The sequence below is a fragment of the Notamacropus eugenii genome, chromosome 2 (genome assembly GCF_028372415.1).
Source record: "Notamacropus eugenii isolate mMacEug1 chromosome 2, mMacEug1.pri_v2, whole genome shotgun sequence".
NCBI classification, from domain to species: domain Eukaryota; kingdom Metazoa; phylum Chordata; class Mammalia; order Diprotodontia; family Macropodidae; genus Notamacropus; species Notamacropus eugenii.
The window spans coordinates 358,586,633-358,612,620 of NC_092873.1; the positions used below are offsets into that span (position 1 = coordinate 358,586,633).

The window sequence follows — 25,988 nt, forward strand, 5'->3', positions numbered from 1 at the left end:
TGGTTTCTTGCCATATCTGAGCAGGCTAATCCCAGCTCCAAGCCAGGGGTGGGGAACCTGCAGCCTTGAGACCACATGTGGCCCTCTAGGTCCTCAAGTGTGGCCCTTTGATGGAATACCCACACTTGAGGACCTAGAGGGCCACATGTGATCTCAAGGCCACAGGTTCCCCGTCCCTACTCTAGACCAACATTGGAGCTGCTAGATAATCCATAAGGAGGAAAGTCAGAGAGCAGGGGAGAGAAAGTAAGAAAGAAAGAATGTCAGTATGTGTGTGTATACATGTGTTTGTGTGTATGTATAACAGAAAAAGGGGGGTGGTGGTGGAGAGAAATGTGAAATGTGAATCTAGAGGGTATCTGAGTGAGGAGCAGAGTGTATAGGGGAGGGTGTGATCATATAAGTCTGTATGTGGACATGAGTGTATAAGTGAGAAAGAGATTGTGCAGCTGGAAGTGTGTGACAGTGAGTGTAGAAGCAAGTGTGTGTGGGTATGTGTTTATGTGAATACGATTGTGTTGTTCTGGGGGGAGGGGGTGATAAAGGACAGCAGAGAGTGTGTGACAGACGGGAGTTCTCTCCTTGTTAATGAGGCCAAGGTCAGAGGTATGATCTCTGGACGGTCCTGGAAGCAAGGGATTCTGCATGAGACACAGACATAAAGGTAATTTTCTTGTCTCTCTCCTGAACAGACGGTGTGTCCAGGGCCCTGCAGGAAACTGAACCAGAACCAAGGCCAAAGCCATGTTCCCCCCTTTCCTGACACTTATTCCTCCAGGCTGATTCCCTACAGTTTAGCCAGCTGGTCTTCCTCTTCTCTTCCCCTCCTCCTTTCCCATGATCCAAAAGTCTAAGAACCCAACTCAGACCCCCAGATCACAGAGGCCCCGTCACCCTCCCCGATGGCTAGCACATGGGGACCAGGGTAAAGGGTTCATTTTAAAAGTGGAGAAATCTACCCTATTTTCCCCTGTAGTCTGACCTCCATCCTGCATTCATCAAGCCTCAGAAAATAGGTTTCCCTTCTCCTTCCAAAGTACCATGGGATAGATATACATACATACATACATACATACATACATACATACATACATACATACATACATATATACATACATATATATTTTGTAATTGCCCCAATTTTTCCTGAATGAGATCAGGAGGCTCAGGGGCAGGCAGGAAAGAGGATGTTATACTATATTTAATCTTCCCCCCCCACACTACATTTAATCTTGAAACTATTTCTCATAGATCCAATCTGGCCAAAAGCCCCTCAGTTAAGGGCACCAATCTTAGGAACTCAGCTTAACTGGAGAACCTGGGGAAGTCTTGCTGCTAAAAGGACAGGAGAGAAGAGGGGAGAACAGGGGAGAGAAGAGGAGAGGAGAGGAAAGGAAAGGAAAGGAGAGGAGAGGAGAGGAGAGGAGAGGAGAGGAGAGGAGAGGAGAGGAGAGGAGAGGAGAGGTTTCATCAACCAAATGGTGTTTGCTGTCTAGATCCTCGGGTCCTGTCTCATCCTTAGCTCCCAGGATCAGGTCTTAGCAACTCTAGCCAATGATCTCATCTGTCCCTAGACTGGGGATATTGAAGGGTCCATGGCTCAGGTAACACTGAAATAAGACTTTCTGCTCAAAGGGATATGACCAATTCAATCTCTCTCCTTCTCCTTGGAGAAAGTCACTCAGGGCATCTTAATAGAAGACTGAGAAAATATCTCCACCCCACCTTCTAGATGTCTTGGATAGGGAAGCAGGGATGGAGGTAGGAATATAGAGTCCAAGCAGTTGTGGTTTTTTCCCAGGTTGGCCTCCCCAATTAGAGCTCCAGGCATTTGGCCTCAGTCTGACCAGAGGTTTCAGTGTCTCTGGTTCATGCCTGTCTCCCCTTGGCTGCCACTGAACACTCCCCTGGTCTAATTCAACAGCATCCAGGAGAGGCTGTGAGAGGCACGAACATTGAGTGACTAAGAAAGGTGACATCGTGCCAAAGGGGAAGGAGCCCCTGGAGCTGGTATCAGAAACCCTGGACTCTAGTTCCGGCCCTGCCACTAACTAGCTGTGTGACCTTAACAAGTATAAGCTGTCCTTCCAAGTCAGGCTCCTGTCATAGGACTGTAGGGTCAGAAAGGAACCTTAGAAGTACAACTTGTAGATTCTGTAGATAAGGAAACTAAGCCACAGAGAGGTTACATGATTTGCACAGGGTCACACAACTAGTATATGTCTGAGACAGGAACTGAACTCTGGTCTTCCTGACTCCAAGTCAAGAGCTCTAAGCACCATGCTACCCAACTACCTTTAATGATGTTTGGGTGAGCTGAGAAGGCCATTCCACATTCTAGGTGAAAAATCTCACCACCAGAGAGATCCAGGATGGCAAACCACTAGAGAAGAGGGGAAAGGGGGGGTGGGGAGGAAGGATTCTTCCTGAGTATCTTACTCTACTCCTCTCTGAAAGGAGGGGGAAGTTTAGTCTTTGAGCCCAGGGCCTTCCTGGAGTCCAGAGAGCTATGGGGCCCTGGGGAGCCTGGCAGGTAGAGCCAGAGTATGGGATTTGATGGGAAAAGGGCATTGCTGGTAAGATGGGAGTACTGATCAATGGGAAAAAATGCCAGAGAGAGCCTAATGACTAATGGACAGGGAAGGGAACTGAGTATACATCCCCTCTCTCTCTCTCTGTCTCTATCTCTGTCACACACACACACACACACACACACATACACACACATACACACACACACACACACACACACACACACACACACACACACACCTTTTGCCAAGGCAGTGCTGTTTCTTGTCAGGGGAGAAAGAGACAGGACACAAAGGACCCCCAATCGAAAGCTGGGAAGGACCTCAATGGCATTTAGTTCTCCTAATTAAAATCTCCTAATTTACAGACCAGGAAATGGAGACCAAGGGAGCTTAAGTGATTTGCCCAAGGTCACATGGGCAATAAGCATCCAGGGTAGGATTTGAACCCAGGTCCTTCAACTGTTGAGCCAGTGTTCATTCATTCTGTTACACTGACATGCCCCATTTTTCCTAGACAGTATAACTTCTAGTGCTGTGCACCCCATCAGTCCTTCGGGGCCCTGACAGTCCTTATAAGGCACAAATGCATGTAATACAGATGTTCAGGGTAGGGGGAGGGCTAGAGGGATCCTCCCATTTAGGAATACGTAAGAGCCAGATTGTGGCAAGTTCCATTCATGCCCTCAACATTTCCATTATCCCTTTCCTGCCTGCTAGAAAAACTAAGGGAGGGAGAACAAAGAAGTGGACCTACTCAGCATCAGAGGCACCCATTGCTAACTACAATCAGGTCCTGATGAGCTAGAATAAGGCATTCCCCTGAAGTGATCACATTATTCAAATTCACCCTGCCTGTTCCCATTGGGTTGGAACCAATGGCCATATTTCACACAACTAGAATCTTCAAATAGTATAGCTCAGAATGTTTGGACCCATTTAGGACCTAGCCTTCTATTTTCCATTTATTATTTTCCAGACAATCTTTCTATGAGACCCTGAAAATGGCAGTGGTAGCAACAGCACTAAGGGGTCCAACTGCAAGGACAGGAGCCTGAAGACAGAACAAAAGGCAAAGAGTTATCTATGAATCAGAAGGCACTAAGATGACATCAGGAAGACCTTCATGATTATGGGGAGGGGGGAAGGGAAGAAGAACCCTGGAATGGGTACTTAGAATATCTATTACTGCTGGAGAAGGAAATGGCAAACCATTCTAGTATGCCAAGAATACCCCAAATGGGGTCATGAAGAGGCGGACAGGACTAAAATGACTGAATAATAACATATCTATTACTATAAAGCCCTCCTGCCTGGGACTGGGAGGGGCGGAGCTATGTTATCTGGAGAAGTATCCTGTGAAGAAAAGTTAGAATGCCAAAAGGCAGACATCCAGAGCCATCCAGGTTCCCCTTTCCAGGCTAGGATATTCCTATGGACCTCAGACATGGCATCCACGTCTGAGCTGGCAGCTTAAGTCTTCTTCTTCAAGGAAGCCTTCTAGGCATTAACAAGGATAGGCTCCCCTTCCCCAAGTCCTACCTAAAGAGAGAGCAAATGCCAGGACACCAAAGCCACAACCTCTCAGGGTACTTGGCTGGCCTGGTCAGGAGCATTCAGATAGGAGATCCAGAAACCCTGTGGTTTAGCTGGACATCATCTCCCCACAATCTGGGACAAAAGGAAAGGAAAAGAAAAACCCTCACTTTCCGGGCTTGCTGACTTCCCCAGGGGCTCTCCGATGGTCATCTCTATGTATGCTTTTCCTTCCAGGATTTGTGGTCTCAAACCCAGATTAGGCAGAAGGGTGAGGCATGGTCCACTGGAGGAGGGGAGAGATGAAACAGAGAGGGCTCTGTCCTCAAAGTTTCTTGGGCAACAGATCAACATCTCAGACCACATTCATCTTGCTCCCTGCCAAAGTGTCCAGTGGGGGACAGGTGAAGAAAAGGGTCAAACCTGTTTCCTTGTGCCCTCAGAATACAAGGCATTTCCAAATTCCCACCCACCTCTCTCCCAACAAGCATTACAGCACCTCCCCATATGACATCCCTCCACTTCAGATTCCTACCTAAGATGCTTCCGAACTCTGGAAAAGCAGGAGACAATCCCTTTCTTGCCCCCAATAGAATTCTTTAGGTTCCCTTTCCCTCTCTCCATAGAGATATACACAACACACACACACACACACACACACACACACACACACACACACACACACACACACACACACACACACACACACACACACACACACACACACACACACACACACACACACACACACACACACACACACACACACACACACACACACCTGTAACCCAATATCAATGATGTAGGTACCCAGGAGATTCACTTGAAGGCCTTGGATCCAGCCCAGCTACTCACCTGACCCTTATCATATTTACCCACATAATCAATGCCTCTCTCCAGCAGGACAGATTCGGGGTGTGAGGGAACTGTTACAACTGAGTACATATGGTACTCTCCTCACTTTGGAGACCCTGACTAAGTCTCCGTGCACAGGCTTCTCCCTTCCCCACTTCTCCTTCTGTCAACCTCAGGCTTCGCTCCTGAGCTACACCGGCCCCTTAGTCAAACACAAATTTCTTACTATACACCAGATCGCCCAATTCCCCTCACTTTCCCAAAGTTTAGGCATCTTTCTTCCTGTCCCTCTCCCCATGCCCGCCCCAAGAGGGAAGCTTGCAAAGTACACTCCAGCGTTGAGAGGGTGGGCTCCTGGATTCTAGGTGTGGAGAGGAAGGTGGTCTGGGGATGCCAGGGCAAGGGGCAGGATTAAATACCAACCCAAGAACCTTTATGTGGGAGGAGAAGGGGTGGTTTGGCGGCAGGGGAGTGTGTGTGTGTGTGTGTGTGTGCGCGCGCGTGTGTGAAATGGGACATCCAGAAGAAAGACCCCTGTCCTCTTCTCCTCTCTGTCCCTTGGGGTACTTGGACCTGTGAAGATCCTTCTAGTGCCCTCCGATTCTCTCCCTCCCCTCCACCAGAGCTTTCTGTCTTACCTGCTGGGTCCGAGGCTGCTGCGTTCTACCTGCTCTTAGGCAGCTGGAGCTGCTGCGATGGGGAGGACCTAGGCTCTGGGGCGGGGCAAGTGGGAGGAGGGATCTTCCCTGAGGAGGGAGGGAGCAGGCAGAGAGCCTGCTTCTCTACCGCTCCAAGTCCTGGGCTGCCCACATCTTTCCACTGAGAATGAATGGGCACTGACCAGAGCGTCTGAACTAAGCGGAGGACCTGTGGGAGCTCCCCAAGAGTCTAAGAGTTGGTTGTTTGGTTTTATGTTTTCCAAAGGTTGGAACTCAATGGATGCCTGGGTCCCTTATTAGCCTGAGGAGAACGGCTCCGCACTCCCCGCCAACCCCTTCCCCCCACTCCCCAGCCCCGCACACTCTCCAGCGAAGGGAGGCAAGGAGGAACCACTAGAAGGAGATAATCATTATGGATTGCTTTAAATTTATAAAGTAAATAGAGTGAGATATGCAGGGCAGTGATTATTATCCCCACTTAATAAATGAGGAAACTAAGGTTCCAGAGTCACATAGCTATTAAGTTTTGAATCTAGGACATGAGTCCAGGTCTCCTGACATCTAATTGGGAGCTTTTTCGGTTCTATCATATTCCCCTTTCATTATATATTTTTGTTGTTCAGTCATTTTTTTAGTCACGTCCAACTATTCATGACCCAATTTGGGATTTTCTTGGCAAAGATACTGGAGTGTTTTGCCATTTACTTCTCCACCTTGTTTGACAGATGAGGAAACTGAGGCAAACAGGGTTAAGTGACTTGCCCAAGGTTATACAGCTAGTAAGTGTCTGAGGCCAGATTTAAATTCCGGAAGATAAGTCTTCCTGATTCCAGGCCTGGCACTGGGTGGTGAAGGATGGGGGTGGGGTATCTTATCATCCTGATGGTAGGTTAGATTTCCTAATGGTTAAGGTGAAGTTATGGGGCAGCTAGCTGGTGCAGTGGATAAAATGCAGAGCCTGAAGTCAGGAAGATTTATATTCCTGAGTTCAAATCTGTCCTCAGACACCTACTAGCTGCGTAACCCTGGGCAAGTCACTTAATCCTGTTTGCCTCAGTTTCCTCATCTGTCAAATGAGCTGGAAAAATGGCAAATCACTCCAATATCTTTACCAAGAAAACCCCAAATGGGGTCACAAAGAGTTGGACACAACTCAAAACGACCAAACAACAATAACAAAGGTGGAGTTGGAGGAGGAACAGAAGAGAACATTTCACAGAAGAGGGGGCAGGGCAGGTGGATGGGCAGGAGGGAATTGGGACAAGTGGGCAGCAGCCCATCCACCCATACCATGCTCCAATCCTTTCAGCTGTCACTTTGTGGTCCAGCCCTGGAATGACTGGCGTCCAGGGTTCCGTGCATTCAGTCACATTCAGGGCCCAGGACTGGGCTTAGCACTCCTGGCCCCCTGGCCCCTGGCTCTCCTTCCCTCCCGGCCGATAATTTTATTGACCTGTAAAAAGCACGTTGAATTGCAGGGTAGGGTAGATGACCCAGGACAAGAGTGGGTGAAAGGGTTTAGGAAGTGGGGGAACATCTTAGCTGAGGTGGAGGGAAGTCCCAAAGAAAAGGGGAGCTCCTGGGGACATGGGGGATAGGGCATGAGATAGATATGGAAAGGGGTCTAGGAAAGAGGTATGACTTCAGTTGGGAGAACAGAGAATTTGACCTTTGAAAAGTTTCTGGGGATTAGGGTTGGGAAGGGAAAAGGAGGTCTTGGGGAGATTGACAGATGTGGGATGTTTAAAGATCCCTTAGAAGAGAAGGTTGACTAAGATCTCCAAGTCTTTGATGGGTCCTCGTTACCCAGGAGGTAACGATGATTTCTTGGAGAGAGGACATGGTGATCTCCATCTCATGTGACAGTAGGAGTGCTGGTTAGACAGCAGTAATCAATCCTCTCATTCTGCCCCCCCCCCCCAATCCATCTCCATAACTATTTGTCAGGTATGTTATACTGGGAATTCTTTTCACGTATAGGTTGGACCAAATGGCCACTTAATCCCTTCCCACTCTCATATTTTGTGATCTCCACCCCCTACTCCCTTAGCCCCTTCTCTCCCTCCTTCCTGAAGGTGACTTTTGCCTGCTGGGTGTCTTCTGCCTACAAAAATAGACGTTTCCCCGAAGAATCAACCTAGATCCTGATTTTTGAAAAATGAGAACAGTAAATTCAGGTCCTCAGCACCCCCAGCCTTACTGAGTTCACACACACACACACACACACACACACACACACACACACACACACACACACACTCTATTTCTTCTGAGATCTGAGGAGGGAGATTTTGTGGGGGAATAGGAAAAGAACAAGAGTTAAGGGGTTAGCAAGAATTATAAGATCATAGATTTTGAGTTCAAAGTGACCCTTGAAAGTAACAAGTTCAATCTCCTCATTTTACAGATGAAGAAACTAAGGCCAGAAAGGTCAACCAATTTGTTCTAAATCACTAAAGTAATCAAATGACAGGGCTGGGATCTTGAACCCAAGTCCACTGACTCTGAATCCATTGATTTTTTTTTTTTCCATTTCAGGATTCTGTTTCCAGGCCAACTCATTCGTTTTTAAATAAGGAAACTAAGGCAGAAAAAAGCAAAAGAATTGACTCAATGTCATAGGATCTAGAACTGCAGAGGTCTCTGTGTTGTTCCCTGGATCCTAAGGGTGAAGAGACTTGTCTAAGATCTCACAGGTAGTAATTAGCAGAGAGAGGATTCACACTCAAGACCCTCCAAAAACCAGCCCTCTTTTCCACCAGGGTCACACCACCAGTATTTGTCAGAGCCAAGATTCAAACTCGAGGCTTGTGACTCCAAGTTCAGTGTTCTTTTTATTGTTCTCAGAATAGAAGAGTCCTAGTTTATTGGTCATAAGAAAATGCAGTCTTGAAAGGGTAACTCTTGCTTTGGAGCTCTCTCCTCACAGGAGAGAAATCTGAAAGAGCTAAAGGCCATGATTTGGAGGAACTCTGAGAGCCTGTCCTCACATCCAGGGGGAGTCTGTCTGGAAATGATTTTGCCCAGCTTAGGCGGTTGGGGAGCCTGTGTCGGGAACCTAATGAGTGGAGTCCAGAGCCAGAGTCAGAGAGCTGAGAGGTCAAAAGGAAAAGGGACCTCTCTGGACCTCAGTTTTCTCATCTGCAAAAAGAGATAGTTGAATTGGATGACCTCTGAGATCCCTTTCAGTCCTGAATCCAAGATCTTATGATGACATTCAAAGGATCATAAAACTTTAGGAAAAAACCTTCAAACCCTCTACCATTGGCACCACAACCACATTGCTTTGGTTGGTAAACATAGCAACACCCTCTATGCTCCCTTCCTTACCTTGGAACAGGGGAAGCACAAGATCAGGGATGGAGCAGAGAAGAGTAAGGCTTAAAGGAGTCAGAAAGAGGGGAGAGAAGTTCCAGATAGAGGAAGACTGTGGGGAGGTCTTGCTTTGTCCCTGGCATTGAATGGGTATGGAATTGCCTCCACTTTCCCCAGAAACTTCACTCATTATATATGACCCTTCGTCTCCGCAAGACAAAAACTCACCAGCCCATGCAATGTTTTACCCTCCCTTTCCCAGCAACTGGGGCCTAGGTAGCACAGTGGATAGAGTGCCAGGCTCATCTTCCTGAGTTAAAATCTGGCCTCAGACATTTATTAGCTGTGTGACCCTGGGCAAGTCATTTAACCTTGTTTGTCTCCGTTTCCTGATCTGTAAGATGAGCTGGAGAAGGAAATGGCAAATCACTCCAGTATCTTTGCCAAGAAAACTCCAAATGGGGTCATGAAGAGTCGAACATGACTGAAAACGACTGAGTAACAGCCACAAAACATCCCCCCAGCTATGCCAGTAGTGGGTCCGACCAGCTGCTTCACGTCCCTCAGTGGCTGGACAGCAAGACACCCAGATTGTGATGCTCCAGCTGATCGATGGCCAGCAGGCGAGGGGGGAAGGGAGGTGAGGACAAGACAGCTGGTGACTCTTTGGAAGTGGGTTTAGGAACCTGCCAGGCTGTTAGGCTGGGGGAGGCACTGCCCTCTCGTGTCCATCGGGAAAATGGCAGGTTTTGCAAATAAATTTCTAGTGTTTTAAGCTTTACAAATTGTTTCCCTCAAGCTGTAAGGAAGATAGTGAGTACACTCTCATCCTCCATTTTACATTTGCAGAAACTGAAGCTTAGAGACAATTGACAAGAGACTCCAGACTTCACTGGCTGGCTGTACTCCCCCATGCCTGGAATGTTCCCTCCTCTCATGGACCTCCTGGCTAAAATCCCACCTTCTAGAGGAAGCCTTTCCCAATCCCCCTCAATTCTAGTGCCTTCCCTCTGTAGATTATTTCTTTATCCTGTCAACAGCTTGTTTGTATGTAGTTGTTTGCATTGTCTCCTCCATTAGACTGTAAGGTCTTTGAGAGCAGCGACTGTCTTTTGCTTTCCTATGAATCCCCAGGACTTAGAACAGTGCCCAGCACATGGGAGGTGCGTAATAAATTCAAATTGACTGAGTGGTCAAATAGCTAGTGTGTGTCCAAGCAGGGATTCAAAACCAGCTCTCTCGATTTCCAGTCCAATGGCTTCCCATGATGATATGCCATATTATCTCCCTTTCCCTTACTCCAATCCTTTCCCAATACCACCTGCAATTCATCACAGGATTTAGAGCTCAAAGAATATTTAGTCATAATCTATTTCAACGTTCCTCATTTTACAAAGAAGGAAACTGAGAACCAGAGAGAGAAAGTGATGGTGCTAAGGTCACCCTGCTAGGAGATAGCAGAGGTAGGACCTGACCCATTTCACCCGACTCCAAAATCCAGTCATCTTTCCACTGTGCCATACTGTCCTTTCCCTCTATCTTCCCCAACCCCAGTCCTGCCCATATCCCCACCAGTCAGAGAGAGAGAGAGAGAGAGAGAGGGAGAGGGAGAGGGAGAGGGAGAGGGAGAGGGAGAGGGAGAGGGAGAGGGAGAGAAGTCCGGCTGCAATAAAAAACTGTTTTTATTCACAATAAAAGAAGGGAGCAGAGGGTTTGTGCTGATGAGGGCTACATTGATAACATTGATGCAGGTCTCCTGTCTCAAGGAGGCAGGGGGAAGTTGATGGACCACTAGAGAATGGTTGGTGAGTTGGAGCCACCTTCAGCTGCTTATTTCTTTGGTCAGCTGAGAATTACAGTCCTGGAGGTAGTCCAAGTCAGCCACCTGAAAGGGTACCTTGGACCACTGTTTCACCTTCCGCCGCCCTCCGGGGGTCTCTAACACCAGGCTCCGAATGTTCAAGGCAGGCAGTTTTGCTGACTTATAGATCATCTCCAGACCCCATGGCTGTGGGCACAGTAGAACAGAGAGAGAGTGTGTGTGTGTGTGTGTGTGTGTGTGTGTGTGTGTGTGTGCGTGCGTGCGTACGTGCGTGCGTGCGTGTAGGGGATGATTTAGGAAAGATGACAGCCTGACAGGTCTTTGAGAGCAGGGATGGATCAGAGGATTCACAGCTGAAAAAGATCTTAAAAGACCACCTTTGTTGTCATTTTACAAATGACAAAAGTTGGGCCAGAGGTTAGGTGAATTTCCCAAGATCACACAGATAGTAAGTGGCAAAGCTCTTTCTTTCTTTCTTTTTTTGAGGCAATCAGGGTTAAGTATCTCGCCTAGGCTCACACAGCTTGTAAGCATTTGAGGCTGGACTGGAACTCAGGTCCTTCTGACTCTAGGACTGGTGCTCTGTCTACTGCACCACCTAGCTGCTCCTCATCCTTTGATTCTAAATCCTATCTTTTCACTATCCTAAAGCTAAGTTATTGTTCAGTCATGTTTGACTCTTTGTGACCATGTTTGGGATTTTCTTGGCAAAGATATTGGAGTAATCTACCATTTCCTTCTCCAGCTCATTTTACAGATGAGGAAAGAGGCAGAGTTGAATGACTTATAGAGGGTCACACAGCTAGTGTCTGAGACCAGACCTGAACTCAGGCAGATGAGTTCAGCATTGTATCCACTGTGCCACCTAGCTGACTTTCCAGTATCCTAAGCTGTCTCTAAAAAGAGTCTCGTTCTTTCTTCCTCCATATTCTCCAATTTCCACCCAGGTCAGGACAGATGAAAGGGGAAACAGGCCCTCTCTCAATCCATAGGAAGCTACTGGGTAGAGTCCCCCCTTGCACCCACCTCTCCACATTTCCTGCAGCTGATGGAACCTCCAGGTTGCCAGTCCTTGAAGGTTCGATCAATGGTCACAGGTTTGAGGGAAGTCTTGTAGTAGAAGCTGATAAGATAACCAAGTTAAGTACAAATTTCCTATCTTCCTGCCCCACCCCCAAAAACTCACTCTCACTCCTAAAGGCTCCCCCTCACCTACTCTTTCATCACCAGGTTGACACCTCCCCTGTCAGGGACTCCACTGGTACCTTCCTTCACCCACCAAGTCTTAATAACCCCCTTGATCTTTGCCCATCACTGACTCTTTTCCATAGCCCTTCCCATCCCCAGGCCACCCCCCCCTCCTTTCTCAAAGTGCCTCTCGAGATCTCACATGAAATTGGGGTTCACATTGACATGGTGTGTGCCCTCCACCTTCCTCAGGTCACTGCCATAGCCCACAGGCTCAGCACAGTTGGTACAAAGAAGCCTCACTGTCTCTGCTAGGAACTCTGTATTCCGGACCATCTTTTTAGTGGCCTGGGCCTTGCGCTGACTCACAGCCTCCAGCTGCAGGGTCAGGATCTAGAGTAAAGGAGAGGGGAGATGTAGGGTGAGGATCAACATCGTGGGGCCCCAACTTTAGGGATGTGTCTCATCCTTCAGGAGAAACAGACTAGCATAATTTTGAGTTCATTTGCATCTCATTTACAGTGTATCCAGATCACTTCCACCTACCCTGCCCTTCCTTTCTCTTTCTCAATATCCCTTCCCTTTACCCCTCTCCTGGTTCTTTCTGGTTAATTCTTCCCCAGCTAGTGATGGAGACCTCACTACCTCCTGAGAGGTAACTTCCAAAAGTCCATTCTGCTTTCAGACAGCTCTTATTATTAGGAAATCTTTGTAGAGAGCTGAAATTTCCTCTTTGCAATGCCCACCGGTGCTTGGAGCTCTGCCCTCTAGGCCAGAACCTATCTCATCCCTCTTCCCCCTTCAAATACTTGAAGATAGCTGTCACACCTGTCCTCCTTCCCTTTTCTTTGGAATAATTTCCCCAGTTCCTTCACTGCTTCTCTTTTATTTTGACATCCTGGTTGTCCTCATATGTATGGGATCCAAGTTAAGTTCCCTAGCTAGTAGAAACCAATTCCCTAGGTATCCACTTCAGCATCTCCATATTTGGGTTCTCAAAATGGGCAGTACCAGCACTCCTTGTACTCTCTTAAGGAAAGTACCAGCTAGAAACTAAGGGAAGACATCTGAGGGGTCTTATCAGGGGACCAGAAGGGGTGCAGAGGCAAAGAAGGGGGCACAGGGAATGATGTTTGGGGACAGAGGCATAAATTCTAGTAGTATGGAAAAAACACTATTTCAGATGTGGTCTAACCAGGGCAATCAATCACCTTCCTTATTCTGGACATTCTTCCTCTGGTAATGAGACTTGAGATGGAATCATCTTTCTAGGCTGACATATCACAGATTATTGTTGATTAATACATAAAGGGGCCTCCCCCTAGAAATTCAGGCCAGTATCAAGAAAAGCAAAGAAAACCCAACGTAAGTAGTCTTCTTCCTGCCTTGCAGCAGACTTGAATCTGCGTCCTCAATCACCCCCTCCCCTCTGCCCCTCACTCTCTGGTCCTGACCTCAGATTTGTACTCGATTTCTTCCATTCTCTGTATCGCAGACACTGCCTGTTTCATCAACGCCTCCAGGGCCTCGTTGGTCTGTTCCCGATGTAGCTCCCGACTCCCATGACCCGCCAAAAAGGAGTACACACTCTGGTTTGCCCGGGCTCTGCCCCGTGCCTTGGGGAGAAAACAATGCCCAGAGTGACAAATACCTCTAGGTGGGGTCCAGGGCAGTTTCCCTTTCTCCCACAGTGGCCCTCCTCTCTGCCATTCTCTTTACTGGCCAGGACTGTCATGACCAGAATGTTGTAGCGTTTTGTTTTTTTTTTTTAACCAGGGCATGCCTTCCTCCTCCACTGCCTCCTCCTGGAATTTGGTGGAGGGGGGGCAGGGAACGTCCCTACCTCCATCCCCACTATGAAGTGAGGGCACAGGTGAAGCTCTCGGGGGAACTGGCTAGCCATGCTCCCAAAACAACCATGCTTGAGGTGGAATGTTCTTAACCCACCCAATTTCCACACTCCCAACTGAAGAGGGAGTAACAATTCCTAATTACAGCTCAGGGAAGGGCCCCTTTCAGTATAATAGAGCCCCTAAGGACCCTGGGTGGGGAGAGGGACAATTAGGATAACTCCTGGCAGGACAGGGATCCCAGAGGAGGCATCTTGGTGGGGGAAGGGGGGAAGAGAGGGGGTCTGAGTATTTCAAAGAGGAGATATTGGGGGGTTATCTTAGGGAGCAGATCTCATAGAGGTGGGCCATAGTAGATGATGGAGAGGGGACTCTCTCAGGATAAAGAAGGTACCTGAATCATCGAAATTTCATTAGTGAGGAGGCCATAGCGCACTACCACGTTACACTGAGGGATGTCCAGCCCCTCCTCAGCCACGCTGGTGGCCACCAGTAGGTTCAGGGTACCAGCCCGGAATCTCTGGATCACCTCCTGCTGTTCTCTCTGGGGTATGGAAGACAGGATGTGAGGGGGAGCTGTGACCATCCCCCTCCTCACCTCCTCATCCTCAGCTACTCTGGGACTGTCCTGACTGAATTTCTTCACTCCCATGTGAGTTCCAATCCCTCTCCCCCAGGGTCTCTTCATATCTCTATCATATCTTCTCCTCTCATTTTCTCCCAGCCCCTGTCCCTCTCCCCTAGTACCCCTCCAGGCTCTGCTGGTAGCTTCTAAACCTTTGCTTCTTTCCTCTGGTATTCCCTGGTCACTGTCCCTCTCCCTCGGTGTCCCCTTGTTCTGGATCCATCCCTTTCTACAGTGCTCCCCTCCCAGCCCCTTCCCTATTTCTCTGTTGGCTGTTTCTCTCCCCAGTGGCACCCTGGCCCCTTCCCCTATCACAGTGTCCCACTTGGTCATGGCACCTCTCACAGCATAGCACACCCCCCACCCCACATACACATAGGTGTGCACCTGGGTCATGTGGGGAGTCTGGCTGCTGTGGCCTGCCCCAGTCAGCACCTGGGCCCTGATGCCCAGTTGCTGGAGTCTGGGCTGCTCCTGGAGCCAAAGGAGGAGAGCATGCGCACTCTGGCGGGTCCGGGTAAATATGATGCCACGGGAAGGCTCAGGAGTACTGAACTGCTCCTGCAGAATCTGCTCCAGGTTCTCCAGCTTTGGGTTTGCAAAGTGGGCATCACTCGCCACTAAAGTTAGTGCCTCCTTGTGCTCTGTGAGGGGAAGACATTAGCTGGAGGTCAGGGGAGGCCACCTGAGGGGTATGGGGGCATGAATAGTCTGAGAGGGGTAAATAAGAATGGGGCAGGAAAGATAGGGACAAGAGAATAAAACTCTGACCATTGCCCCTTCCCTGACCAGTCCTGGGATTTCTGGAATGTCCTGCTTCTTCCTGGGACTGTCCCTAAGCATGGAAGACTGGAGCACTGCTGTCCTGCACTTATTACCTGTCTCTCCCACCCCCAGCTCCCAGGCATCTGTCCAGGAGACTTCAAAGACCTGAATAGGGGGGAAGTAATTCTCTTGCAGGCACACCCCACTTCCAGGGCAAGGCTGCCCCCTGCTCCCATCCCTGCGCTCACCATCAAACAGCCGCAGCAACCAGCCTTCAGCAGGGAGGATCCTGACCTTTGTAATGCGCTCCTCAGCATAAAAATTCCCCAGTGAGGTCAGGGCATCCACTGCCCGGACACTACCGTGGATGAGCAGCGCATCGTTGTACTGCCGAAGGTGCAGGGCAAACACCCTGTGCTCAAGGTGGCCCTGCTCAGCAGCTGGCCGGCCATAGGCCAAGGGGGCAGAAGGGAGAGATAGAGGTCCAGGTCAGAAGTCTCTCAAACCCCAGGCAGGGTCAGAGATGACCACCTCCAGGCCACTGCCCCAGACTCCTCGCCTTCTCTCTCACCATCCTTGCTCAGCTCCACCACCTGCTGCTCGTATCTCTGGCTCCCAAAATCCCGGCTCAGCTCTGGCATCTCGAGTCTATCTTGGATTTCACCCATTAGCTTCTTCAGCAGGTCTCCAAATGGGTCCTGGGTGGGTGGGGGAGCAGAGGGGGTAAGTTGAGGCTCCCACCTCCAAAAACACACACATACGGAGAGAGGGAAATTTACCCACACACTAGTGGGGAGACATAGCCACACTGGGATGAGAGAGAGAGGGAATGTGAGAAACTAAGTCCCTCCTGGGAGGTCACCCTGAATTAAATATAGGCATTCAATAATCATGATCAGCACTTAATCTGAAACTCAGCTGAGTGATTTGTCCAGGATCACACAGCCAGCATGGGTCACAGGCAGGCCTCGATCCCATTACCACAAAACATAAAAGAAATGCCCAAGTGCCATGGAGGATGGGATTTTTTGGGCATCAATTGATCGATCAGTATTTCTTAAGTCCTGCTATATATATCATCTACTGCACTGGGACTAGGAAGACAGACAAAATGAAATAATTGCTATCTCAAGGAGCTCATATTCTATCACTGAAAAAAGATAGGCAACACACACATGTAGGCATTTTTTTGCACAACTGGGTAACTCTGGACAAGGAACATGGAACTACTGTCAGACTCCATGTATGAGCTGGCTTGATTTACGCAAATACTCCACCCCCCCTCTCCCCTCAACCCCCCACCTTTCTTCCTTTGGTGTTTGTCATAAGGACCGGTTCTCTGGGTAAGAGAGAGGTTTGGAAATGAAAGTGATAAAAACAAAAGATATTGAAACAAATTTTTTAAAAGGTGCATTATTTATAGAAAACAGCATTTCCCAGGGCCTCTAGCCCTAGTGCACCCATCCACCTTGTTGTACCAGAGGCAGCCATGTGCCTCCCTCAGTCTCCTTTCTAGAAGCAGCCCTCACTCTTTGGGGGAGGCAGAGGGAGAGAGTGAAACATAATTAACTCTGTCTTTCTTGTTATTTGTCCCATCTTTCACTCAGTCACTTCCTGCCTTTGTCTCTGTCGTTTTCTTCCTCTCAACAGGGACACACAGAGAGAAAAAGGAATAGCAGGAAGGCTGTATGTGTATGTGTATGTGTATGTGTGTGTGTGTGTGCATGTGCGTGTGCATGTATGAGATATGTGTGAGAAAAAGCCCAGGGCTGGAACTAGGAAACCTAGACTCTGTCACTAACTCAACATGAGCCTCCCAGGCAAGACCCTTACCTTCTCTGGGGCTCAGTGTCCTCCTCCATAGTAAAGGAACCGGTCTCTAGAAAATTTCTAGGTATTGGTTCTTTAGGGGCCATCAATAGTTCTGTGGTCTGTGATGGCTCTGGACACTATTCCCTGTACTAATAATACATGGTATCCATAGGGGGTGCTGGGAAATGTTTAACAACTGACTTCAGGAAAAAAAATGTACACAAGACACACTTTTAAGTTTAATCATATCACTGCCTTTTTTCCTATCACTTTCTTAAGTCTAGACAAGCAACAAAACAATAACTTGTACCCTCATTTGTAAACAATTGCTGATTTCCAAGGTGCAGATTCTGAACATGAACATACAGTTGGCTCTCCCAAGTGGTGTTAGCTGGCTCCAGCACACCCTTGGACACTTCTTACCTCTAGAAGAACCAGACCCATCAACTGATGCAAACACTGTCTTGGTATTTCAAAGTATTCTTAATTCTTGTCTTAGCTACTTAGTATATATAGTCTCCAAAAGTTACTGTAACAGACCACTAGAAAAAGTAGCAGAGACAGTGCTGGTTTATGATGTTTGCATATGCACAGAACCAAGCCCTGGCCTCCCTGGGGGCCTCCTGTGGTTACCCTTCCTTCTCCCCAGCTCCCCTATTATGCACACACCGGATTCCGTTCCTGGCTCAGGTCATAACGCTTGCAGGGCTGAGGATTCTGCTGCTCCAGCTCTTCCCAGTGCTTCTGGGGTGACATGATTTGACAGGTGTCCAGGTTGGCACAAAGCTGGAGGGGGAGATAAAAAAAAAATGCTACAACATCCTGGTCATGGTAGTCCTGCCCAGTAAAGGGAATGGCAGAATGGAAGGCCACTGTGGCAGAAAGGGAAGCTGCACTGGATCCCACCCTAGTTAGGGCTCAGACCTTCCAGGGGGATTTGTCAATACCACTTCACCTTCATTAATTTCCCAACTTATTACATACAACTCCCCTTTGCTCCAGTCAAACTGGATGGTTAGTTGCTTACTGTACCTCCCACCAGACATCTCGACTCCAATCTCTGTGTCTTTGTACAAGCTCTTCCCTACGCTTGGAGTGCACTCCCTACTCATGTCCACCTCTTAAAATTCCTAGTTTGTTCAAGGCACAGATCAATAGCCACCTTCTACATTAGGCCTTCCCTAAAATCTTCTCCTTCCCCCAGTAGCTTGTGCCTCCCTCTTTCAAATGACAAAGATTATAGATTATAATTTTCTAATTATATTTCTTCCAAATGGCATATGACATATATGTATACGTGCATGTAATGCTGTATACTACATCTGTATATAACAATGCACACACATTTATAATAAATAGATATAAATTCAAATGTAAGCGTTAGGTACAAATAGATATTGTTTACTTCTGTGTGCACATGCTATTTCTCCAACTAAATAAAAACGCTTTCGAATTGTGGTTGGTTGAGGTTCAGAAAAGTCAAAGTTCTTGCTGAGGGTCACACAGCTGGGGTCTTTCTGAATCCAGGTCCAGCACCTTATCTACTACTCCGCAGTGCCTCTCAGTTTCAGATCATGAGTATAACCATGATATGGGAGCAGCGTGAGGCACAATGCCACCCCCATCGTCCTGTCTGCTCTCCCAGGCATTCTGGGGATGCCTGCAGTGGATGAGTTCACATCTGGATACTTTTCTTCAACTACAGAAAGCAATTATCTTGGCCTCCTGAGTAAGAGTCCACAGAATATTAAATCATAAGAGCAGGATAGTCCTGGGACTATCGCTGTCTAAATGCCATTTAAGAAATGAGAGGAGGAAGATGATGATGGTAATGAAGATGAAGATTTTAATGCAGATAATGAAGGTGATGATAAAGATGATGATGAAGATGAAGATGCTGTTGCTGAGGATGATGATGATCCATAAAGCCAAAGTAAATAAGAAGAGGGAGACAAAGAAAGAGGAAAGTTAGGGGAAATGATCTCATGCAGGTATAACTGGGATGTACAAATGGAACCCTACGTTAGCCAGGAAGAAGGGAACAAGTAGCCCCACTTTCACACAAACTGGTCAAAGGAGAAAAGAATATATATATATATATATGCACACACACACACAGGTGGCTATAGAAATGCATTTCATTCAACAGGAAAACAGAGGGAAAGGGGAAAAGGTAGAAGAGGGAATCAGGGAAAGAAGATTAAGGGAGATATTTGTTCTGAGCAAATAAACTCTCACTGTAGAGGACAGATGGAGAAGAGAAGTCTCAAAGGGAAGGAGGGCTAAGAACCTGTCACTGGGCTTTGTGGGGAAGAAAGAGAAGAGGGCCAAGGGAGCAGAAGAGATTACTGAGCTCACACCTTTTCTCTTATCACCCTCTTTATTATAAAGAAGGAAAGGGAAACTGATCAAGACAGTGACCAATCATGACAGCAAAGCATTCAAGACTCCCTTCCTCCTGACAGAGATGGACTCAGGGTGCAGACCGGGACATGTATTTTCTTGGACATGGCCAATGCAGGAATTAGTTTTGCTTGAATATGCATATCTGCTGCAAGGGTTTTTTTTTTCGCTTTTTCAGTTGGGAGGAGGAGGAAAAGGTGGAAGGCATACGAAGTATCCACCTTTTATGAAACGAAAAAAATAAATTGAGTTTAAAAAGCAAATTAAAAATGCTAGATTCCTTTGACAATTGAACAGAAAAATCATTTACTGGGTGTCATTTGATCATTTACTATGTGTACACTTAGTAGTGTGCTAAACAGTAGGGATGCAAATGGAACAGTCAAGATGGTCCTTGACTTCCAGGACCTCACATTCTAATGGAGGGAACAAAACATCTAGAAGGTTTCAGCTACAATGTCAGATGATCTTTAGGCTACAGCAGCAAAGCAGACGGTAAGGTTTCTTCTTTAATGTCCTTTCTGGGGATAAAACCGTATCTGTTTCTGATGCTGAATCACTTAACAGGTCTAAGGACTTTGATGGGAAAGAACTTCCTCACAAAGAAAAAACATCAAAAGATGACAATGATATGAGGAATCAAAAAATAGCAAAAAAGACAAACAACTTAAGAACAATCAAAAGCTTGACCAAAGAAGTTTGAGAAGCAAAGACATCAGAGGGGAGAGAGAACCCTTGAAGAGGATGTGGAAAATGGCTACTTGTTTACATAGACACAAGAATTCCAACCCAATCAAAACACAAGTTGGATCAAACTCAAAACTCCCCATTAATATAATGAATGGCAGAACAGTTCAGTCAAGCTAGGTAATGAGCTCTATTGTGAGTGGAAAGCCATGGGACCAGGTAATTTCCAGTCTCATTGGCCCAAATGCTTCACACCAGTGCATGAATTTCTAATAAAGGACTTTATGTCAGTTTCTCTACTTTTTTTTTTTTTTGGTGTGGGACAGGTATTCCGTACTTACGAAGGAAAGGCTAAACACAAACACAAGCATACGTCGACAGAAAAGACATAAATCAGGATTGATTAATCATCATTATGATATTCTCCCAGGATGATGAAACTTCTCATCAAAAGATGAAGCAGCTTCCTCTACCTTTCTCATCAGAGGGCATCACATAATTACTATATAACAAGAAAACCAGTGACCCCTCCAAACATAGTCCAATTTCCCATTTAAGTACTTTATACAAAAGTATCATAGCTTGTATCATGAAAAAAAAATCTACTAAGTGCTTATTAGAAAACAATATGTTGACTAAAAAACAAAAAAAGGTCTTCCAAAAAGTCCCAGGGCTGCAAAGAACAACTGCTTGTCAATCTGGTAATTATTAAACGAGATGCCTGGAAAGCTGCTATGATATTTATACTGTCCTTATTGATTACTTGCAAAGCCTCTGATTCAGTTCCACCCTCATGGAGTGTTCATGTACTACCAATATATATTTAAAAAGACTTGAGTAGCTAGGTGGCACAGTAGATAGAGTAAGAGGCCTGGAGTCACAAAGACTCATCTTCCTGAATTCAAATCCATCCTTAGACACTAGCTGTGTGACCCTGGACAAGTCACTTAACCCTGTTTGCCTCAGTTTCCTCATCTATAAAATGAGCTGGAGAAGGAAATGGCAAACCACTCCAATATCTTTGCCAAGAAAACCCCAAATAGGGTCATGGAGAGCTGGACATGACTGAAATGACTAAACAACAATAAATAACATAAAAATAATATTACAGATTTAGATAAAAACAAAAACAAAGACAAAAATGATAAAGGCATAGGGCTGTGAATCATGGAACAGCAAGATCTCGTTGATTAAAGCTGTCAGAAGATAGGAAATTAGATATAGTGCTAGAGGGGACCTTAGAGATCAACCAATCCAATCCTTTCATTTAACAGAAGGCCCAGAGAAGGGAAGTAACCTGCCCTTGATCAAAGACACAGAACTGGGATTTGAACCTGGGTCCTCTGACTTTAAATCTAGCATTCTTTCCACTTTGCCACATCTCTGAGGAATCAAAACTTTGTTCAGTCTTTTCAGTTGTGTCCGACTTTTTGTAACCCCATTTAGCATTTTCTTGGCAAAGATGCTGGAGTGGTTTGCCATTTCCTTCTCCAGCTCACTTCAAAGATGAGGAAACAGAGGCAAACAAGAGTTAAATAATTTGCCCAGGGTCACCCAACTAATATGTGTTTGAGGCTGGATTTGAACTCAGGAAGATAAGTCTTCTTGACACTAGGACTGGCACTCTGTACACTGTGGTTACCTAGCTGCTCTCAAAAATGAAACACTGCTTGCTTGACTAGGTACTTGAACCCTGGGCCTTCTGATTAAAAGTCTGATGCTCTATCAACCAAGCTATTCAAGCTTCATGAATCAAACCTACAAAAGACCTAACAGACAACTCAGAGCATCACAATTGGTCAGACTGGATGCAGCAAAAGAACCACTGATGAGTTGCACATGAGAGCTGGCATAAAATATATGTCTAGGACATGAATGGATGGAAGAGGAGTCATCCAAACATGTTGGCGAAGTAAGGGAAAAGAGCTGGACACTCCATTTACTGCCCTGGTGTCTAGGCAACATGAAGAGAACTCAAAGGACTCCTTCATCATTGGATTGTTCCTCTAGAGAGCATGTGAGAAAGACCGGAGACAAGAATGACCCAGGATGAAAAGCCATGGGTGGGAGGCAATCTCTAATGGTAATAGTAGCTAACATTGATATAGCAACTACTAGATGCCAGGTTCTGTGCTAAGTGCTTGACAATAATTATCTCATTTGACTGCTACAACAACCCTAGGAGATAGGTGCTGTTACTACTCCCATTTTACAGAAGGGAAAACTGAGGCAGGCAGAGGATAAGTGACTTGGTCAGGGTCACATATCAAATTTGAATTCAGGTTTTCCTGACTTCAGACCCAATCTACTGCACCACCTAGCTGCCCCATCTATTTCTATCAATGGAAAGGGTAACCATTTTTAAGTTCACTGATACACTGAAATATGTCATATCTACTCACATTTATACAGCATTCTCCTCTGTGGTAGGTAGTGATGGTACAGATGAGGAAAACAAGGTGCAGAGAAGGCAATTTATTTGCTCATGGTCACACAGATCATAAGTATTAGGGTTAGGATTTGAGCAGAAGTCTCTGACTCCCACTACTGTATGCTAGACAGGGGTAAGAATTATGATCAGGATTAGGTCCTTAGAGAAGAGGGTGCATTAACCTGGCTGGCAGGGTAAGCATGGGAGGAGAAGGTTTTAGGGAAATCTCAGTGGATGGGTCTCAGGTCAAGGAGTCCAAAAGGACTGGCAGATCTTTTTTTTTTTTAATTTATTTTTAGTTTTCAACATTCACTTGCACAAGATTTTGAGTTCCAAATTTTCTCCCCATCTCTCCCCTCTCCCACCCCAAAACAGAAAGCATTCTGATTATCCCTTCCCCCAATCTGCTTCCTTTCTATCACACCACCCCTTCTCTTATCCTCTTCCCCTCTATTTTTCTGTAGGGCAAGATAGATTTCTATACCCCACTGCCTATATGTCTTATTTCCCAGTTGCATGTAAAAACAATTTTTAACATTTATTTTTAAAATTTTGAGTTCCTAATTCTCTCTCTTCCTCCCTACCCGCCCCCCACTCTCATTGAGAAGGTCAGATATTTGATATAGGTTATACGCGTGTAGTCATGTAAAACACTTCCATAACAATTATGTTGTGAAAGACTAACTATATTTCCCTTCATCCTATCCTGCTTCTCGTTTATTCTATTCTCTCCTTTGACCCTGTCCCAAGGATGGACAGATCTTGAAGGAAGGGATTATTTTGGGGTGATGATTCCAGGGGTCATCGTTAAAGGGAGCACCTTTGAAGGGTGCAGACTGACCTGCAAGATGTGTTTTTTGGCTCCCTCCAGGGTAGAGGCTCCCCCAGTTCCGGGAGAAGCTGTGAGACCCAGCACTTGGGGCAGCTTCCGGGCCCCCTGAAGTTTTCTTTCCAGGTAGTGGCTCAAAATGACATTGTAGACAGAGTCCTTTTGGGTATGGTGACATTCATCTACTATCATGAGGGAGAAGGCTGAAATGGGGGTTGGGGGAAGGTGTCAGAGGGAATGGTATGAGAAAAGGAAAGAGATTAGGGAAGTGGTCAGCTGAGAACAGGGAAACAATGGGGATTAGGGGCAGCTCAACCCAGGAGAAATGAGATAGGAAGGACATGGACCAGGCCCTTTTGCCTATAAAGGACATCAGCTTCCTAGGGGATGGAAGGAAAGGAGTGGGTTCAATGTAAAAGTCAACCAAATAGAAGTATATCAAACTCTTTCTATCCCTCGGTCCCACCTGTCCACCATCCCTCATCAACCTTCTCACGGACCACTGAGCTCCACATGCTCCTCTTTCTCGGTACTGATCAGGGCCAGGCGAAGCAGCTCAGCTGTGCAGATGACAAGGTCATTGTTGTGAGTCATGTATCCAAAGCCAGCTTGGGTTCCACTGTCCCCACTCATTGTGACAATATTCCACTTGGGGCCCAGTATCTGACTGAATTCTTCCTTGTGCTGGGTCACCAGGTGCACCTTGGGAGTGTGGAAGGTACAAAGATAGGGAGACATGGAGAGAAGGGTGGGAACATTGGGGGTGGGAGCGGGAGGGGTGAGGTAGGCCACAGCAATACTAAAAACACATTTCCATAGTGCTCCAGGGATTACAAAGGGCTTTCCTTAGGCTCTCAATGTGAGGTAGACTGTGCAAGTATTGACTCATACTTTAAAAACTAGAAACTGAGATCTAGAGGAGTCAAGGGATTTGCTAAAGATCACCCAGTAAGGGAAAGAATTTTTGCAACTAGTGTCTATGATGAAGGCCTCATTTCTAAAATATATAGAGAACTGAGTCAAATGTACAAGAATACAAGTCAATCCCCAACTGATAAATGGTCAAAGGATAGGAACAGGCAGTTTTCTGAGGAAGAAATTAAAGCTATCTATAGTTATATGAAAAACAGACCATTTTCTTTTGTATTGTGTTTTGTTTTGTTTTGATTTCTCCCATTCATTTTAATTCTTCTATGCAACATGACTAAGGTGAAAATGTATTTAATAGGAATGTATGTGTAGAACCTATATAAAATTGTATGCCATCTCAGGGAGGGAGGGGGGAATGAAGGGAAGGGAGGGGAAAAAAATCTAAGATATATGAAAGTGATTGTAGAACACTGAAAACAAATAAAATAATTTAATTTAAAAAAAAATAAAGATCACTCAGTAAGTAGGGGAGCTGGGACTGGAATCCAGGTCTTCTGACTCCATTTTACTACAAAGTCCCAAAAAGAAAATGGGTGGGACATAATAACAGTATTTTTAAAATCTCATTTGATCCTCACAACAAATAAGTGCTGCTATTATTAGTGCCCTCCATTTTACAGACGAGGAAACTGAGGCTGCAGAGACTAAGTGATGTGCCCTGGGCCATGTTAGTAAGTATCTGAGGCAGTAGTAGCAGTGATAGTACCACTTGGGTCTTTTTGCCACCACGTCCAGTTCTGTAACCACAACACCACCTAGCTGACATGGAGAGGGGAGCTCCTGGAAGTAGAAATGGGGAGGCAGGAAAATGGATAGCCCACTCTCCTCCTGGCCATATTCGAGCACCAGACCTAGCATACACCCTTCCACACAATGTACATTCAATAAATCTTTGTTAGATAAGTATATACCAGGATCTAGGGCTCCAAAACTACATAGAGGGCATTTAAATTTAGATTTGGGGTCTAGGTTGGGCAAGGTGGGTGTAGAATTTCTGAATGAAAGCGCAAGCAGTGTGACACTCCAGAAAATAAGTGAACCAGGTGAGCCAGTGGATGAGTTGAAAGTCCCGCAGCGAGTGTTACCTTGTTGACCAGTACGACCACTTTAGCTCCATCCACCATGTCCAGGTGCCTCTTGGTCACATAAGCAGCAGCTCTGGTCTTCCCTGAGCCTGTGGGCAGCCAAATGATGATGTTCTTGCCTTCCAGGGCAGGAAGGATCACCTCCCACTGATACGGCCGGAGTGCCATTCCTGGGGCTTACCTGAGGGAAAGGGGGAGAGAGCTGACTCTCCATCTCACTTTACTTAAGGTATCCCTTAGACCAGACAGATCTCAAACTCTTTGCCCTAGCCCTCATCCCTCTGAACTCCTCTGCTTCCTTCATCACTCTGATCTCCAGCCAGGGTTGGAGGACAGGGTACCAGGGAAACTTGGGGAAGATGTACAGGTACCCTTTAGAGCCACCCCTACCCCCCACACATATACTAAGACACTGCATCAGTCCACAGCCACACAGGACACACTATGGGGAATGGGGTTGAGGGTCAGTGACATAATACAGACCTGGGAGCTGGGATTCCGGATTCTGTTCCAAAGGAGGGTTTCCAGGCCTTGGTACAAGTATCCCCCAGTCTACTGCCTGAGTCTCTAAAAGATAGCCAGCTGACAGCCCTCTCACTCCAGCCCTATTCCTTAGCTCAAGAAATGAAACTTGAAAGTGAAACTCAGCAACAGGGAGGAGTTAG

At 46.5% G+C, this 25,988-nt stretch overlaps 2 protein-coding genes across 6 annotated transcripts in view; both read right to left on the reverse strand.

The window, feature by feature from the left end:
• Positions 1-5,601, reverse strand: part of ZNF385C (zinc finger protein 385C) — a 72,940-nt gene extending 67,339 nt beyond the window's left edge. For both annotated transcript variants that reach the window (XM_072646478.1, XM_072646476.1), the window contains exon 1: positions 5,561-5,601. The gene's annotated coding sequence lies outside the window, so the exon portion shown is untranslated. The remainder of the gene's footprint in view (positions 1-5,560) is intronic.
• A 2,925-nt stretch (positions 5,602-8,526) lies between these two features.
• DHX58 (DExH-box helicase 58) lies at positions 8,527-25,969 on the reverse strand. 4 transcript variants are annotated; one of them, XM_072646487.1, is made up of 13 exons: positions 25,807-25,969; positions 25,324-25,504; positions 23,809-24,010; positions 23,321-23,511; positions 17,628-17,744; positions 15,718-15,844; positions 15,395-15,586; positions 14,769-15,025; positions 14,151-14,300; positions 13,361-13,522; positions 12,109-12,299; positions 11,745-11,841; positions 8,527-8,722 (listed from the first exon to the last, which is right to left on the reverse strand). In XM_072646487.1, exons 2-13 carry the CDS (start codon positions 25,489-25,491, stop codon positions 8,666-8,668), a joined length of 1,911 nt encoding a protein of 636 aa, XP_072502588.1. In that variant the 5' UTR covers positions 25,492-25,504; positions 25,807-25,969; the 3' UTR covers positions 8,527-8,665. The 4 variants fall into 4 exon arrangements, with proteins under 4 accessions (XP_072502588.1, XP_072502587.1, XP_072502590.1 ...); XM_072646486.1 differs by lacking the exon at positions 8,527-8,722 and adding an exon at positions 10,561-10,904; XM_072646489.1 differs by lacking the exon at positions 8,527-8,722 and adding an exon at positions 10,561-10,904 and having other exon boundaries at positions 23,797-24,010; positions 25,324-25,412; positions 25,807-25,905.
• Between the last annotated feature and the right edge of the window lie 19 nt (positions 25,970-25,988).

What these genes read in the sequence shown, in the direction of transcription:
- DHX58 (XM_072646486.1), bottom strand. Translation starts at nt 25,491, where the DNA reads ATGGCACTCCGGCCGTATCAGTGGGAGGTGATCCTTCCTGCCCTGGAA. An exon ending in GGAGCATGTGGAGCTCAGTG is followed by an intron (nt 23,512 to 23,808) that starts GTCCGTGAGAAG and finishes CCCCCATTTCAG; the next exon opens with CCTTCTCCCTCATGATAGTA. An exon ending in AATGTGAACCCCAATTTCAT is followed by an intron (nt 11,842 to 12,108) that starts GTGAGATCTCGA and finishes TTATCTTATCAG; the next exon opens with CTTCTACTACAAGACTTCCC.